This window comes from Antechinus flavipes, chromosome 2 (assembly GCF_016432865.1).
Source record: "Antechinus flavipes isolate AdamAnt ecotype Samford, QLD, Australia chromosome 2, AdamAnt_v2, whole genome shotgun sequence".
Classification (NCBI taxonomy): Eukaryota; Metazoa; Chordata; class Mammalia; order Dasyuromorphia; family Dasyuridae; genus Antechinus; species Antechinus flavipes.
This window is the reverse complement of record NC_067399.1, coordinates 430,888,352-430,900,729: the sequence shown is the minus strand read 5'-3', so window position 1 is coordinate 430,900,729 and position 12,378 is coordinate 430,888,352. Positions and strand designations below refer to the sequence as shown.

At 35.0% G+C, this 12,378-nt stretch overlaps 1 protein-coding gene across 1 annotated transcript in view; it reads right to left on the bottom strand.

The window, feature by feature from the left end:
* SH3TC2 (SH3 domain and tetratricopeptide repeats 2) overlaps positions 1-12,378 on the bottom strand; it is a 75,980-nt gene that overhangs the window by 45,275 nt on the left and 18,327 nt on the right. The window contains 4 exon segments of the mRNA XM_051978949.1: positions 2,415-2,593; positions 2,803-2,998; positions 6,725-6,798; positions 10,475-10,676. Of these exon segments, the coding sequence (XP_051834909.1) occupies positions 2,415-2,593; positions 2,803-2,998; positions 6,725-6,798; positions 10,475-10,676 (651 nt within the window).

The following is a 12,378-nucleotide window of genomic DNA, read 5'->3' as shown; positions in this document are numbered from 1 at the left end:
ATGCCCACTGTGTACCACACCTTATGCCAAAATAAAACATTCTGGAGGAGAAAGAAAGAAAAGTATCACAATCTTGTAAAACTATAAAAACCATGGGAAGCAAAAACAAGTCTACAGAAATTTTGGCATAAGACTTAACTGAATCACATCATCCTAAGAGAATTCATGGATGACATTGGCAGGCGGACAAGAAAGAGAATGTGAAACAAATGTCTCTGGATATCTATCCCAATACATTTTCATTGTTAACAATAGAGGAGACACCTGATTTGGATCTTAACACCTCAATTACCAATGTCTCTAAGAGGAAGTTGAAATTCCATTTACATAAAAAAGTTAGCAAGAACATCTGGACCAAATCAAATATAAGTGCCAATCCATATGCTTACCCTCTGACTTTTATACAATCTTTATGAAACTGATATATTTAGGTATCAAGAATATCCTTGATGAACACAGCAGTAGTTAACAGGCAAGCTTTCAAAAATAATTTTTATAGCAGACCACATGTATATAACCATTCAACTGACTGAAAGATAAAGAAAATATGGGATCCCACTATATGCATTTTTTAATTACAATAACTTACAATAAGTTTGATTCACTAGAGTAAAATGTATCCTTGAAAAGGCTCTCTTCCAGCAATAAGTTTTAAATGTTAAAATCATGTAAGATTCTTTAATGACCACAGAATAATGATAATGATAATAATCACAGAAATAATGTTCACTGTCCAATTAATTTCTTGAAAAACATAAAATAGAGACACACAAAAAAGATCTCTCTCCACTGTCATAGATGAAATTCTATGCCAAATTCTAAGCCAAAAGAAAGAATTCTTAAAAATGTTGAGCCCTGCTGCATCTTTATGTGGATGGCATTTTGTTGATTATATTATGCCACAAAATATAACTGTTAATCTTTAATGAGAACAATGAGTACTCAAAAGAGATTGACCAAACAAGACAAACAGGAAAAACTAAATGCCTATTTTCCAGGCTATGTCATGCAGTTGGATGGTAAATCTACTAAGTTAGTATATCAATTCATAGAGGCACTGATTTTATTACTGTATTATTCTATAACTGATAGTTTACAAGTTGGGACTCAATTCAAATTGGAAGAACAGACCAAGTTGAATAGAATGAGGGAAATATTTCCAAAGGTCCCAAGATAATCCTCAGTAAGCACCCAGTCTTTTAAACACAATTGTTCTAGTAGTGATCCATAAGGTTATGAATTTAATAATCCCACAGTATCTGAAGAATAAAGTTGTAGAAGAGAGTTGTATGATGGTAATCTGCAGACTTCAGCATATTTCTAATGATGACTTATGTGCAAGAAATGGCACAAATATGTCATCAAGAAAATGTATAATTAAGAAAAAAAAAAGAGGTGGGCTGGTCACAGAAAAAGAGTAAGATAAATAGATAGACACTTCAAGCACTATACTGATTCTCCCAAAATGTGCTTATATAGCACATTGAGTAAATCTATGGTGATCCTCGGGAAAAGATGGATAAGAATATCATTTAATTAGATGTCATGGTTGAGGTGTGATCTGCACTGAGGGAGAGGACAACTCAAATCATGAATGATAGACTTCTAATAACTAAAATCTCAACTTCTTAGCTGGTTATTCATCCCAAATCATGGATCTTCAATATGTTTTTCTTTTCTTAAATAATTGTTTTCTGTCTATATGTGTTACATCTCCACTACTGGGCTGTGAGCTCCATGGGAAATAGTACATTTTATAGAAAATTAAATTAAGAGAAAAAGAGAATAAGTGATTTAACTGTGGTCACAAAAAGTAGTGGATTTCAAAATGTGGTCTAAGGACTCTTACGAGATCCTGAAATCTCTTCAGTGGATCTGCAAGGTCAAAATTGTTTTCACAAGAATACAAAGATATTATCTGCCTATTAAAATAATTCTCCTTACATCTATATATCTCTGTAATTAGATTTTTTCAATCAAAAATATATTGCAATTAAATGTAGAAACAGATGTGAAAATCCACTTGTTTTCTACTAAACCAGACATTAAATAAATTTGAAAACACATGCAAAACAATCCTTTTTTACTGTTCTTTTTTTATTTTACAAAATATAATTTTTCATTAAAATGTGTTTTAACATATGATTTGTGTTATTTTCGAATGAATCAATAAATATTTTAAATTATATAAGTTATTTTTCTAATATAGTAAATATTGACAGATATAAATCAATCAAAAACTCTTTGGGAACTTTAATACTTTTTAAAATGTAAAGGAATACTCAATAATTTTCAAAAGTATCAAAGGGTCCTAAGACCAAAAAACTTGAAAATGGCTGACATAAGGAGTGAGCACTGGAAATGGGAAATAGAAAAGGAGCGTATTCTTTTTGAAGTCAATGAAATTCTCTTACCCAAACTAGTCATCTGAGTTTCGAAGGGATCCTGGGAAAACTCACTGAGCCGGTAGATGGAAGATATGTCAGTATGGGTTAGGGATCGGAGAAAGTCAGCACAGGCTCTTTCCCTCTCATTTCCTGGGTCCCAAAAGGATAATCTCTCCTCATCACTAAGGAAAGCAGTAGCCTTGCTCCTGCATTGAGATGACAGAGAGAAATATGATTTTTTTTTTTTTTTTTTTTTTGCAAAGACACAACCTTCTGCCTATCTGCCTAAGGAATAAAAAAAGTCAGGGAAACTTGATACTCTAAATGTAGCACTTTATCTTGATCTGGAGAACAAAGATGAAGGTAATTATTTCTCCCCTCTGGAAAACTATAATTCCATGGCCTACATACTTACAATGGAATATAAGAATCAGGAGCCACATGTTTGGTTTGGACAAAACCAATCTCCCCAGTTGCAGACAATTTCCCAATAAACCATCGAAGTCCTGAGAGGAGAAAGCCAAAGACTTCAATGCTGTCTCCTTGGCAGAAGGTCAGTTCATCTTTTTCCTCTCCTTGGTAATCCCTCAAAGCTTTACATTTTCCCTTACCTAAGAACAAGACGAGAAGTAAGTACCTTGGCCATAGCACTCATAAAATTGGCCGTAGCATTCATAAAATTGTTTTATAGCATGAAGGGTCCATAGAACATAAAAGGGTAAAATCTCAAATGTTAAAGCTGGGAAAAGGCCTTAAAATATAGAAAATTTGAGTTTACAGAGAACACCATGTAGAACAGAGAACACTCAAGCTGGAAGATCTCTTAAAACAGAATATAGTGTTAGATTTAGATATAACTTAGAATGTTAGAGCTGGAAGTTACCTTATACATTAATTATTCCATCCCTTTATTTTAAAATAAAGGATGAAACTGAGATCCAGGAGAGAGAGAGAGAGAGAGAAAGAGAGAGAGAGAAAGAGAGAGAGAGAGAGAGAGAAAGGAGAGGGGAGAAGAGAAAAGGAAGAGAGAGGAGAGAGAGAAGAGAGAGAGGGAAGAGAAAGAGAGAGAGAGAGAGAAAGGAGAGGGGAGGGGAGGAGAAGGGAGGGGAAGAGAGGGGAGGAGAATAGAGGAGGGGAAAAAGAGGGGGAAGGGAGAAGTGGAGGGAAGGTGGGAGAGACAGAGATATAGAGAGAGTCTGAGACAGAGAGAAACAGGGACAGACAGAGAGACAGAGATTGAAAGAGAAAGGGAAACAGAAACACAGAGAAAGAAATTTTGCTGTTTGCTAGAACACTCAAATTAAATCAAATTGATCCTGGAAGGACATTGAATTTGAAGGCATATTTTCATTTAGTGCTTCCAATATAAGGTAGGTAGAAACTTAATAAGAATCAATGATTGCAAGAGTAGTAGAAGACTAGGGGTGGGGGAAAAGGAGGAGAAAGAAGTAGTCTCAGATGAAAAAAAGTTAATATCATGGATGATAGAGTCCTGAAGATTGATAAGGAAAATTAGCAAGTATAGATAACATCCTTGTTCTTTTAGGGCTTCTTCTTGTGGACCTCAAACTAGCCTCCCCCAATTTGTCTTTCAAGACTCATGCCAGTGATAGAATACTTGAACAGCTGTCCTCAGAGATCCCTACATGACAATGTCAAGTGTTGATGGTCATGAATATCAACTCTGCTACTTGCTGGCTGTGTTATCTTGGGCACAATCATTCTTTTTCATCTATAAAATGAAGGAAGGGTTAGGAAAAGGATGTTAAGATTAATTATCCTTAAGGTCCCAGTGAGTTTTGAAATTCTTTTATATAATAAGAACCCCTTCTCTCTCTTCTGTGGTCCTCTCCAACATACATAACTTTGGATGTTCCCATTCAACACTTTATTTTCTTATTATTACTTCCACTAAATGTCTTTGTCTATTTCTTACAGAATTCAAACCCAGACATTTTTGTTAAATATAAACCTCACTTTAGAAAAAAAAAGTTATTCAACATAATTCCAAATTAAAGAATATTATGGTTCGAAATTTCATTTTAAGAAATAGCAACAGCATTTGGTTGAGTTTGAGAAATACAGAATACAAATACAAGTATAGCAAAAGACATTTATTAAGCACTTACTGTGTACCAAATACCATACTGAGTTCTGGAGAAAATAGAGTGTTTTAAATAAAATCAGGTCCCTATCTTTATTGAGTATATTAGTGTGATAAGACCTTGAGCTAAAATCACTAGAACATGTTATCACATGATAAGTACATTAGAGAATGGTATAACAAAGTACTAAGTGAAAATTCTGAGGGGAAAAAATATTGATCTGATCAGAAAGATCATGAAAAGCTTCCTGGGTCACAGGATAATGGGATTCAAAAAGACATTAAATATTATCTGGTGTAAACCTTTCATTTTACATGTAAATGAAGTCCCAGGGAGACAAAAACATTTATTTTTAAAGTTGTAAGAGCCAAGATTCATACCTAATTCTTTAACTACAAATGGGCCATTCTTTCCTCTTACTGAGTCATCTAGGTAGCCAACATGTCACCTAATTTCCTCCTCTTACCATGATTGTTAGGGCCAAATACCCACAATTTAAATGTTCAGTCTGATGAAGAGAAGACTGAAGAGGGGAGGTAATAATAGCATTCTTTAAATATTTGAAGGACTGCCATATGAAAGAGGGATTAGACTTGTTCAGCTTCAGAAAGCACAATCAGAAACAATGGGGGAAAGATGCAAAAAAGCTTCTTGCTCTGATCAAACTTTCTTACAATTAGAGCTGCCCAAGTGTGGAATGGACTGATTTGGGAAGTAAAGGATTATCTTTTTTTTAATGGGTCTTCAGCAGAGGCTGAATGACCCACTCATCAGGAATGCTATAGGAAGATTCTTTTGGGGTTTGGATTAGATGAGATAACCCCAGTGGTCTCATCCAACTCTCAAATTCTGGAATTCTGTGTCATTCTTAAAAAACTGTTTGACTTGAGAGTCAGAATACTTGATTCCTAATTCCAGGTCTGTCCCTAACTTGCTCTATGTCTCCACAAGGTTATTTTCCTCCCTGGACTTTTCAATTGTAAAATTAAGGACTTAGGACAAAGCTTGACTTGCAGAATGATAGATTATAATTGGAAAGGATCTAAGCACCATGTAGTCTAACCTGTGCATACAGAATGAGCCCTCTTTATGACATTATTGAAAAAATGACTGAAATCTTTAAATTTCTTTCCAGTCCTTACATTCTATATTCTGTGTTCAAAGTCTCTTCCCATTCTACCATTCCAGGCTTCCAGAAAACTCTGGTGACCAGCTAATAAATATCTGAAATTTATCAGTATTTTGCCTACTATGATGGCTAATAAACTGTGATGAGATTAAGAAGCTAACCATTAGTTCAGGAACTAAAAGCTAGCACAAAACGAAGTCTACTTGGTCAGCACGATGAATTGGAAATATCTGCCACTAACTACCTGAGGAAAATCACTTTAGTTTCCTCATCTGTAAAATAGAGATAATAATATTTACTACATGACAAAGGGAAAGCACTTTGTAAACTTATAAAGAACAATCTGAGTACTTTATCATAGTTATGTTCATCTGTATCCTCCACTACTTTAGTTTTATTATATAACAGTGAGTTAAGTTTAGAATTCAAAAGAAGAACTCAATATTTTACTTCTTGGCTTTTTATGTTGTTGCCTCCTCCCACCTAAGAACAATGAGTACATGATAAAGACATTTGGGAAGAAGCCAGTAAAATCAAGTGATGAGGAAAGTACACAAACATTTAAAGGAGAAGGCATTGTAGTATAATAGATATAATTTTGGCCTGGGACCTGGAAGACCTAGCTCCATTACTTTAAGTGATGGAAATGTTCTCTCTGAGTCTTAGTTTTCCCATCTACAGAATGAGACAATTGGACAGTTAGACTCTAAAGGTTCTCCCACTCTCTGGTTCTGAATCTGTGAAAAAAGTTTTACAGGAAGGTGATTTTGAACAAGTCACCCCATGCCTTGGTTTCCTCATCTATTAAACAATGCAATTAGACTAAATGGTTTCTAAGGTTCTTTCCATTGCTGACATTCTTTATAACATATTCTAAATTCCCGTCCAGTTCTGAAATGCCATGTCTATGAATATTTTTAAAGAAATAAAATCTGGGCAATTCATTTCTCTAGGGCCCATTTTTTATCTCTAAAATGAAGGAGTGGGACTAAATGATCTCTGTTTTGCTATCATTCATTCAATCATTCAATAAACATGTCAGTGCCTCCTGTAGATGATGCCGTGCAGAAGCTCAATAATCATTTTTAGTGGTTTCAACATACCAATTTGATAAGAGCCTGTCCAATCAATCTTCCTATAGATGCCACAGGTCCCCGGGTAGTTTTTCAGAAACCATCTGCCAATGGAGAAATGGTGAAATCAAAAATCTTGTATTCTAATATCAACAAGTCTATATATTTTAGAAAGAGAAATGAATAGGAAATCCAGAACTAATGGAGTTCTTTTTCAGCTGAGCAGGCCACCAGACAGCTGAATCACTAAGGACCTTCTAATACATTCTTGCTCTCAGATTCTCCCCTGCCCCTCAGCCAATCCCCGACGGCCAATACTCTAAAGGTTCTTGACTTCTGGGCATAGAACCCTATACCTACAAGTTGGCACAGGCCTAATAAGGCCTACAAGGTGGATGAAGTCCCCTTAATTATGGCTCTGAATTGTCACAGATTGAATTACATTAGGCACTTAATAAATGGTGAAGTCCTCCCTTCCCTTGAGGGCTTTTTAAACCTTAAAGCACCCTAGAAATGAAAGTTTTTGCTGCTATCTTCAATATCATCATCATTATTAAAGAAGGTCAGGACATGACCTCTAGATAAACAATTTTATCTAATATTAAGTTCTAAGTATCTAGTATCAACACCATATGGTAGTATATACCTGTAATTCCTGCTATCAGGTAGATGGACTACTTGAGGATGAGAATCTTAGCGTAGTGTGGCTAAAGCTGATTTGGTATCCATAATGGGTCTAAAACTAATGTAGTAAAGGCCTGGGAACAAAAGACCACCAGGATACCTAAAGAGGTATGTACCAGTCCATGTCAGAAAAAAAATGAAGCATATTAAAGCTTCTGAATACTCATCATAGTTTTATCAGACCTGTGAGTAGCTCTATACTTTCAGTCTAAAAAAGACCATCTCAAGAAAAACAAATCTTTGAAAAAAGTCATTTTAAATTCTTCTTTCTCTTCCAACCCATATAGCCTACTTCTACAATTTCTCTTGTACTCCTCTCCACACTTACCACAATAGTTCAGGTCTTATTACCTTTTACCTGGACTATAACTATAGTTTCTTAATTGGCCTCTATTCTTCCCCACTTCAATCTGCTTGCATGTGCTATTGGATTAATCTTCCTAAAGCATGGATGGGATCATTATCACTTCCTTACTTTAAACCATCAGTGGCTCCCCATTTTCTCAGAATAAAAATTAAACCTCTGATCCTGGCATTTAAAGCTCACCACAATCTAGTTTCATCCTAACACTTGAACACTATGCTATGATATTCCTCCACTGTATAACATACTTTCTTAACCAATTTCATGATTTACTGTTTATTCCCTTTATGTGAATCTCCTTGACCTAGATTCAAGTTTCATTTCTAATATTTATCAGTCCTATGACTCTGAGGAAGTCACTTTCCTTCCAATAAGCTGTGAGTCCAACTTAGTCACAAAATTTCAAGTTGGAAGGGACCTTAGAAATAATCTAATGAAAATGCTTTCTTTTGTGGGTTATGAAAATAATATTTAGACAAAATTAATTTGCTTAAGATCATACATAATCAGTGACAGATTTGGGAATAAATATACATGTCTCTCAATCCAGAACTTTCCATTATATCAAGAAGGGTTCCTTGATCTCCACCCTCCCCCTTTATTCAGACAAGTTCCTTCTTTCCTTTGAATTTTTATTAACATTAGTAATATTGTAATCATTAGTAACAGGGAGGCTCTAGAAAGAATATTAGATTTAGTCAAAGGAAAAATTTCCAGCTTTGTTAAATAACATGATTATCTAATGATTGTGGAAAACTTAAGATGAAATTTATCTTTCTGTCCTCTGGATGGTCTCACAACCCTTTGGGTAATGTCATAGCCACTACTTAGGAGACTACTGCTTTAATTCATCCCATTTCCCTTTTAGTGAAGAAGAAACACATTCAGTGAGGTGAAAGGTCTTGTTCAAAATCACAAAAATTGCTAGCTAATCATGATGCTTGTTTCCAACATAAATATACCACCCTTGACTCCTTATAGTACAAAACTCCTTTTCCTAAACACTGTTATTTAAACCCCCAAATTTCTCTTTCTGAGACAGACATTGGCCTTTGGGGGCATTAAATAACCTAACTAATCTGGACAGCCAGGAATATAGTTGTGTAGGTGCCTTTGAGGTAATCCCCAGACTACAACCACAATCACTAGCATGTTCATTTGGGAGGGAAATTACTGATAATCTTTCATGCTCAAAACATTTGGATACCACTGGACTAATGGTCTCTAATGTGGTTGCTTCTAGCTATTCTATGATCCTTGCTATGCTTGAGGTATTTTATGAATTACAATTATTCAGGTACATTTGCTTCTCTTTTATAAACTCTATGGGGGCAAAGAACATTATCTATTTGTATTGCCCTTCTCACAAATCTGCTCAACAAAGGGCCCCAAATACAACAGGTATTTAATAAATGTTTGTTGGATTGCACTGGATTGAGTTGTTGAATTGGAAACTTCTAAATCTATCACTAATTGGCAGAAGGATACCAGTGAATGAGTCTAGCATGATTCACAAAGCATAATCTCTTATTTAAAAGTTTGAAGAAAGGGCAGGTAGATGATGCAGTGGATAGAGCACCAACCCCAGAGTCAGGAGGATCTGAGTTCAAATCTGGCCTCAGACACTTAACACTTCCTAGCTGAGATCCTGGATAAATCATTTAAAACTCAATTGCCTTACAATAAATAAATAAAAGCTTGAAGAGACTCAGAAGTATAAAAAAAAGATTATTGCACCTGAAATCAGTAGACATGGCATCAAGTCCAGAGTCACACAATTCACTAGACTTGGAGTCAAAGGACTTAAGGCTCAAATCCTGGTGGTGCCTATGTGGCCATGAACAGGTCATTTATCCTCTCTGGGCCTCAGTTTCCTCATCTGTAAAAGGAGGCAGTTGAACTAGATGACATCTGGGGTCCCTTTCCAGCCTTCAATTTAGTTTTTTAATCTTATTAGCCTCATTTTTTTTTACAAGTCATATTAGCAACAACAACAATACTAATAATATACACAATTATCATGAGGAAAAAGTACTGGGGTTGTACAGAGGCAGCCTGAAAATACATAATGAGTTTGGAATCAGAAAAGCTGAGTTTCAATTCTGGCTCTGTCTTCTTAAAAGCTATGTAATATATGAACAAGTCACATCTTTTCTGGATTTTAGTTTCCTAATCGGTATAATAATAAGTTGTCCAAGATGACCTTCCAACTCTGAATCCTATAAATCATAAGAGTACCATCGAAATGTGAATGATCATTATTTCTGTCTTTGCTATGTAGGATGACTTTGGAAGACTATCTAATATAGGGAATGCTATTAATATCAGCAACAACTTTCCCCAGATAAGTAGAACTCCTGATAGAGGAAGGTTCAAAATATTCTATTAGGGACCAGAATACATAGCTTGAATATGGGATTTTTCTTTTTTCCCCAATAGTATTTTATTTTCCCAAATACATGTAAAGATAGTTTCCAACACTGATTTTTACAAAACTTTGTGTTTCAATGTTTCTCCCTCCCCAAGATAGCAAGCAATCTAATATAAGTTAAATATATACATGAATATTTAATTATTAAAAACAATTCTCTTTTGTTCAATCAACCTAGAAAAAATCTCTCTCAATGTCCATTTGCTCTTAAGATTGTGCTTCCTGGATGCTAATTTCAGTTTGGGACTACGCTTGTAAACAGGCTAGAAGGCTCCATTCAGCCTAATATCTGATTACTTACTGGTGGAAGGGGAGGGACAGGGGCTCTATAGCTGTGACAGGCACCAGGCCCCGAAGACCAGTCTGTAAGGATGTGCCTTCACATTCTGTTCCTTCTTTGTTGTTCTTGACATAGATCAATTCATTTTTGCAGAGCCTCAGGTACTCCCCACCTTCCTTTTCTCCTGAATGAACGACAGTTTGGAGAGTTCTGGAAAAATGGCCTACAGACAATGAGGTAAAACAAGTTAACAAAAATTTATTAAGCACTTGCTACATCTGCTAAGGCTTTATACTAAACTCTGGGGATGCAAAGAAAGGCAAAAACAGTCCTTTTCATTAAGAAGTTAACAATCTGCTGGTGGAGACAATATGCAAAAAATTATGTATAAGCACATTATATACATATATAATTATGTCTACATGTATGTATATATATAATTATACATATATACATATACATAAGTTGGAGACAATCAACAGAAGAAAGGCATTTGCATTAAAGAGAATGGGGGAAGAAGCAAAGAATTGTCCATCTGCAAGGGACTTGAGATTTCATCTAGTGCAACCCTTTCTCTGATACAGGTATCCTTTCTGTAGCTCTCAGAAGTGACCATCCAGCCATAGTATGAAAATACTATAGTCATGGTAGTATGATACACATACAGTGGTCATGATGGAGTATGTACTAGCTCCCTAGAGTCCCCTTGTTTATATGTTCTCCCTTACACTGAGCCAACATGTTCTTCCTTGTATTAAATTTCCCCCACTGCTCTTGATCTTACTTCCTAAAGACCCAGAAAATAAGTTTAATCTTCTTACTCATGACAGACTTGCAAATACCTGAAGAAATGAGAGAACATATATCCCCAAAGTCTTCTCCAGGCTAAACTTGCTCAACTCCTCCAAATGATTTTCTTTATGATATGATAAGTTATTTCATCATTCATATTGTTTCTCTCCAAATCACATCTTTGTTTTTTAATATCATTTTGGAAACATGATAACTAAAATTACTTAGACTAAATAATAACTGAACAGAACACTCTAGATGTCTTCTGATTAGAACAAAGATGTATGTTGGGGGAAGGAGGAACTTATCACTTCCTTTGTTATAATATTGCAACTTAATTTTGGATTACTTTTTCAACTGCTATCTCATAGTGTTGAAATTCCTAACTACCAAGCTTTCAAACATTTTTCAAATAAGCTGGTTTGTGGCTAAATTTTTTTCTATCTTGTATATATTACAGTTGATATTTTACATTTTCCCCATTTTACACTTGGATAATAGGATCACGAATACAGGAAAAAATGTAGTATAATTTCCTCACTTTACAGAATAGAAAACTTGATATAGTTGATATTTCAAAATTAAATGGAAATTTTTACATATCTCCCTTTAACATTTAATTTTGTTAGGTTTGGCTCATGGTTCCATACTATAAAGATTTTTTGGGGGGATCCTAACATAGATATACCAAATATTAACTATTTCTCTTAAGTATGTGCTATCTACAAATTTGATTTATATGCATTTATGCCAGCACATTGATCATTAATATAAGTATTACATGGAATAGAGCTGAGGACAGAGTCCAAAGTTAAGGAATAATTACCAGATGCTCACAATCAAACTCAGTTGCTTAATAAACATTTATTAGGCAAATATATGCCAGGCAAAACATTTATAAAACTGCTCTTCTAAAAACATAACCTTTAGACTAGAAAAGACCTCAGAAATTATTTAATCCAAGCCCTTCATTTTACACATAGGGAAACTGAGGTCCAGAGATGACAAGCAAGTTCCCTCCAAGATCATTCATTTAGTTAACCTCTTACTCCAATTCCAAATGCAAATTCTTTCCACAGTGCCCTACTGTCTATTTAAAGGGACAAAAGCCTGTCAGTCAGCTTCATTACTAA